The sequence below is a fragment of the Pituophis catenifer genome, unplaced genomic scaffold, assembly GCF_029215685.1.
Source record: "Pituophis catenifer annectens isolate HBS135680 unplaced genomic scaffold, rPitCat1.0.hap2 SCAF_10, whole genome shotgun sequence".
Taxonomy (NCBI): Eukaryota; Metazoa; Chordata; class Lepidosauria; order Squamata; family Colubridae; genus Pituophis; species Pituophis catenifer.
Genome location: NW_027256890.1, coordinates 11,548,303 through 11,554,302, shown reverse-complemented (window position 1 = coordinate 11,554,302; position 6,000 = coordinate 11,548,303). Strand labels below are relative to the sequence as shown.

General features: G+C 47.3%; 1 protein-coding gene across 1 annotated transcript in view; it reads left to right on the top strand.

Moving 5' to 3' along the window:
• The window catches only part of FBXW8 (F-box and WD repeat domain containing 8), a 61,616-nt gene that overhangs the window by 27,500 nt on the left and 28,116 nt on the right, over positions 1 to 6,000 (top strand). Inside the window, 1 exon segment of the mRNA XM_070951090.1 lies at positions 3,279 to 3,463. Within this exon segment, the coding sequence (XP_070807191.1) occupies positions 3,279 to 3,463 (185 nt within the window).

Genomic DNA, 6,000 nt, shown 5'->3' with positions numbered 1-6,000 from the left:
CCTTTCCTTTCCTTTCCTTTCCTTTCCTTTTCTTTTCCTTTCCTTTCCTTTTCCTTCCTTCCCTGTCCCTTCCTTCCTTTCCTTCCTTTCCTTTTCCTTTCCTTTCCTTTCCTTTTCCTTTCCTTTCCTTTCCTTTTCTCTTTCCTTTCCTTTCTCTTTCCTTTCCTTTCCTTTCCTTTCCTTTCCTTTCCTTTCCCCTTTCCTCCTTTTATTTCTCTTTCCTTTCCTTTCCTTCCCTTTCCTTCCCTTCCCTTCCCTTTCCCTTTCCCTTTCCCTTTTATTCCTTTTCCTTTCCTTTCCTTTCCTTTCCTTTCCTTTCCTTTCCTTTCCTTTCCTTCCTTTCCTTTCCTTCCTTCCCTCCCCTTCCCTTTTATTTCCTCTTTCCTTTCCTTTCCTTATTCCTTTCCTTTCCTTTCCTTTCCTTTCCTTTCCTTTCCTTTCCTTTCCTTTCCTTTCCTTTCCTTTCCTTTCCTTTTCCCTTTTTCCTTTTTCCTTTTTCCTTTTTCCTTTCCCTTCCCCTTCCTCTATTTCCTTCCCTTCCTTCCCTTCCCTCTTCCCTCCTCCTTCCTTTCCCTCCTCTTCCTCTTCCCCTCCCATGGCTGGGGAATTCTGGGAGTTGAAGTCCACACATCTTAAAGTTGTCAAGGTTGAGAAACATATCCGTATTCTAGAATACGTATCTGATGTGATAGGCACAATTTTCTAAGTGGGCTATTCTAATCCCCAAATACCCCATTCAAAGTCTTAAATGGGCTACCCTGAATCTACTGTCAGCTGATCTGACTTTGAAACAGATCTGTTAAGGATTCGAATGCTTGCAGTAAGGAAAAAAAAAAATGTCAATAAGAACCTTACTGGTTTTATTCAATGCCTCTGCTTGGCCTCTTCTGCTTCCATTGAACGGAAGACAGGTGTTCCAGATGTTTGTAATGCGACACCTCTAGCAGATAAGTGGACGGGGCACATCTCATCACTGGGACGCATCGGGTCTCATTTATTTAATTTAACGCAATGTAATTTCCTTCTTGATTTGCAGTCCCAGACCAATAAAGTCATTAAATTAAGTCATTTTATTTATTTATGACTTCAATTTATATGGCCGCTTCGACTTGAAACCGACTCTTATCAGCATGCAATTAAAAAACCAATAAAAGCAAATAAAAGCGGACAAAACAAACAGAAAGAAAAACCCTCATCTCACAGGGTAATGTCCTGGCTTTTCTAACTGCCGTATTTTTCGGACTATTTTTCAGACGCACTTTTTTGTCTCCTAAAAGGGAGTGAAAATGTCTGTGCTTCTTCTATATACAGAATGTGGCTGAAGCCCCACATTCTGTACCACCCACTGGCTGTTTTTTGGGCTCTGCACGCTCCGTTTTCGGGCCCTATTTTCAGCCTGTTTTTGGGCTTTTTTCGGCCTGTTTTTGAGGCTTTTTTCAGCCCATTTTTCAGGCTTTTTTCAGCTTATTTTTCAGCTTATTTTCCAAAAAAGAGGCCAAAAAAAGCCTTAAGAGGGGGCTGGAAAAAGCCTCGAAAACGGCCTGAAAAAAGCCCTCTGAAAACAGGCAGAAAAAAGGCTGGAAAAGAGCCGGAAAAGGGCCAAAGATGGGGGCGTGTGGAGTCCAAAAAACTTGTTGTTGTTGTTGTTGTTTTCCTCTTTTAAATTTAGGGTGCGTCTTATAGTCTGAAAAAACACAGTAGCTACCCATTCAGCAAATCAATCTTTATTTCCATCCCTCCCCATTAGCAATCTCAATCTGGTAATATTTCTCAGAACCAAACACACCCCTCCTGCCCCATCACCCTCAGATTGGTGAAAAAGTCATTTTCCTGAGGACAAAATGACAAAACTGAACATCGACGGCACGTCGATGGAAGTTTTGAAGCCCCAGTCTGTTCGGAACACGCACCAATTTGCGGAATAACTTGTCTTAAGTGGACCAAAAGGCATCTTTGGGAATTTTTTTTAAAAAAAATTCCACAGGAGATTATCTTTTTGCAGATGATAATGACGGGGAGGAGGAGATAAAGGAGGAGTCTGCAGGAGGAGTTTCACACACCTATTTTCATGCCTAATTTGATTTTTTTTAAAAAAAAAAATCCCCCACTGCAAATCGAGCAACTCTCTGCTCAATTTCCACAACGTCGTCTGAAATTGAGCTTCGGGTCTTGCCGATGTTTGAGTCGGAGAGTTATACCATGTATCCGCGAAAATACGACCTACTCAGAAAGTAAGCCCTAGCTTGATTTTTACACATGTGCCCAAGAGAAGCCCCACCCCTCCAAAAAATAAGCCCTAATTAAGACCCCACCCACTCCAGGGTGCACGGGTAAAAATTAAGCTAGGGTGGGGATAGTGGTGGTGGTTGAGCTGCCCTCCTTCTTACCTTCGGACAGTTGCACCCGGGCCTTGCCCACCTCGGTGCGTTTCTTCTGCAGCCGGTAAGACTTTCCTGAAGGCCTCTGTAGCCGATAACAGAGCTCCAGATCGATCCGGAGCTCTCTTATCGGCCTTCTGGAAAGCCTCACTGGCCTTGCCGGATGAAGAAGCTCCTGAAGGCCTCTGATAATGAAAAAGAAGCCATACCCGAAATACTCCCCATACCCGAAAATAAGACCTGGCCAAAAAATAATAATAATAATAAGACGGGGTCTTATTTTCGGGGAAACATGGCAGTGGTGACATTCAAATTTTTTCCCCTACCGGGTTCTGTGGGCGTGGCTTGGTGAGGATGGGGGGGTTCTGTGACTGAGTGGGTGTGGCCAACTCAATGTCACACCCACGCCCACTCAGTCACATGACACCCCCCCAGCAAGCCACGCCCACAGAACCCGGTAGGAAAAAAAATGTGCGTCTGAGCCCGAGAAAGGGCTCATCGTGAATGCTGCGGCAGAGAGAAGCCGAACTTCTCTCCCTCCAGTCACAGCGGAGCTGCTGCAGCCTGTCCCTTTAAGGTAGTCCCCGGAAGGGAGGGGGCTGGGGGGACGGGCCATAAAGGGAGCAGCAGCTCCGCTGTGAATGGAGGGACAAAAGTCTCACCCTATAGGGCGGGGCCGGGTGGGCGGGTCGAGCGGCCGGAAGGGGCCAACAAGCTGCCGGAAGGAGTGAGCGGCGGGTGGGCGTGGGTGGGGCCAACCAGGGGTGGTTTTTACCGGTTCGGTAAAAATCATCCCTACCGGTTCGCCTGAACCGGTTGAATTTCACCCCTGAAACATCAGGTATGTGGCCCGGAGTCACGCACTCTTACGTTACCCAAATTCCCTTTTTCTTGGAAAAGGAACCTGGGCTGTTTGAACGGACATCCCCTTCATATCTTCACGGCCTCAACTCACACAGGATCAGCCGCAAAGAAATCAAAGGATGGCGGCTGCAAAATTCTTGCGGCCAGCAAGGCCTCTTCCTCTCCGTCCTGCCCGTCTACCTTAACACACCTGGGGAGCCTTGGCCGCCGAATCCACAGTTGTGATGTTTTGAATTCCAACTGACCAGCTTTTTTGCGTCTTCCGCCTTGTTTCCCATTGTCAGCACTGGCAGGCATCCAGTTTGATTCTTCTTCTTCTTTTCATTCTTTTTTTTTTTCCCCCTACCACTAATTGCCTTCCACGTTTCGCCTTTACCCGAAATGAATCAAATCAAAAATGCTTTTCCTGGAGCATTAGAGAAAGCCAGGGAAGAGTTTCTGGTTAATGAGCAGATGCTGCTAATGCAGGAGCCGTCGGGTTGGGGGGGGGGGGGGCGTGCCAGGGCTCCATCTGCTCCGTGCTTGCCTGGCTCTGGCACGCAGCCACGGCCTTGGTGATGTGTGTGTATGTGGCGGGGGGGGGGAGGGAGAGACTGTTTGCTTTACAGCCCTCCCACCCTCACCCATTCTGCTTTGCACCGCGGAAAGTTTTGTGCCACGGGAGAGAAGGGCTGGACAAAATAAGCCTTCCCCCTCATTACTGCATTTGGGTGAACAAAGGCAGGATTCTAGATATCGGCGAGAAGTGGAGTAGAGGCACGGGGTCTTCGGGTCTCTCTGAGCTTGGTGGGTTTTTTTGCGGACGTTTCATTACCCAACTAGGTAATACCATCAGTGCTAGAAGGGAGTGGGATTTGCGGAGAGGAGGAAAGGGGACGACGGTGGGGTCTTTGGTGCTCTCTGAGCTTGGTCTTTTTCTTTTTTTTTGCTCACGTCCCGTTCCCTTCTCTTTTATGGGAGGGGCCAATCATCGCCAAGCTTTACTCCCAAGTCGACCCTGTTCTCTTAATTGTTCCTGCCTTCTGGCAGCTCTGCGCATGCACACACTGGGAACAGACTCCCGCTGTTCTTCTGCCTTGCTGATGTCAGACTCCGGAGACTCCAGAGGCAGCAAAGAACTACCAGACGGCCTTGGCCCCCTCTCTGCCTCCGACTCAGAGCCATCGTCCGAGCCTTCCCCAGACTCCAGGACTGGCCCACGTTCCCTCCCCAACCTCCTCACTGTCCGAATCTGCTGCTGGTTCTGCTGGCCGCTGGCGGGCCACAACACTAAGTAAAATTCAAAGTCGAATCTGAGGCCATGGAAATAAGTTTAACATGCAGCTTTTTTTTTTTCCAAACCGCTTTGGGCTTCAAAAGTTGGTTTAGTGGCTCATGATGCTCTTTTCTTTTTTATTAAGAAAAAAAAAAAAAGAGGACTTAATTTGCTCCCATGTCGGGTGGCTGCTGCTGTTCCATAGGCATTCTTATTTTTTTAAAACCAGCTTAGTTGTTATTTACCTTTCAAACAGTCAAGACAATTACCATTAGGTCTCGAAGTAAAATTGGAAAAACCCAACTCCAAGCAGCCTTACGACTCCTTTGGGGCAGTTTTATTCGGGCCTTTTTGCATGTTGATGGAAGTCTAATTGCAATTTTGGCAGCGCGCGCACAAAACGAGCCGGCTAATTGTTTAGGCAAATAGATTAATTTAAATATGCATTCCCTAATAAAACACACGCAACCCCCCCCCCCCCAAAATGGCTTCTACGATTGTGCTCGCTCCCCTGACGAGGCGCATAAATATTTAGAGGCAGCGCCATTAAATAGCTCCTGAGATTGCTGGCGCTATTTTGCCACGCGGAAGTGCTTCACGGGCAGGGAAATAATCTTTACCAAAGTGCACATAAATAATCCTCTAAATTTGCTGGGATGCCATCTCATTATCCTTTTTCTTGGCTTTGCTGTCTTTCAATGGAGGGAAGAAGCATTTGTAACCCGGCAGGGGTGCGGGCAATTCAACACTCCCTGATGTGGCTTTAATCTAACTTACAAGGAACTCTTGACCTCTCTCTATTCAGCCAGGCAGAGACTCGACGGCCCAACTGGTTAACCCATCCCTGAGTTTCACGTATGAACCCAGGCACTGGGTTCTGTCAACCTGAGTCATGTAGTTTGAGTTAGTTTATTCAGTAAACCATGGATTTAAAAGCCCTGGCTTGGTACAGGTAGACCTCAATGTACAACCACCACTGAGTCCAAAACTTCTGTTGTTAAGTGAGACACTTGTTAAGTAACTTGTCAGGGTTCCGACGGATGACCTAATTAAATCATGAGCCTCGAGCCACGTTTCAAAAGAAATCCAGTTATTTATTAGGAGCGTCATGTCGGCACGTTCCCAAGAAAAGCCAACTCTGACCCCACGTAATTTATGACCCAATCATGACCCTGTTCCCACCCTCCCCCCAGGTTGTGTCATCAATCACATTTGCCAATGGAGCAGTTTTGCGGGTTGTAGAGATCACTCCCCTCCGGCTGCTGTGGGTAACCCTGGGAGACAGCCTTGAGAGAGCGATGTCTGGAATGTGCTTCTGTCTTCCATTCCACACGTTCCATTCCATTTGAAAATATTAGCAAATGAATAAGCTAACATTAGGAAATAATAACCAGCATTATATCATATAGAGGGGATGCGGTGGCTCATGGCTAAGACGCTGAGCTTGTCGATCGAAAGGTCGGCAGTTCGGCGGTTCAAATCCCTAGTGCTGCGTAACGGGGT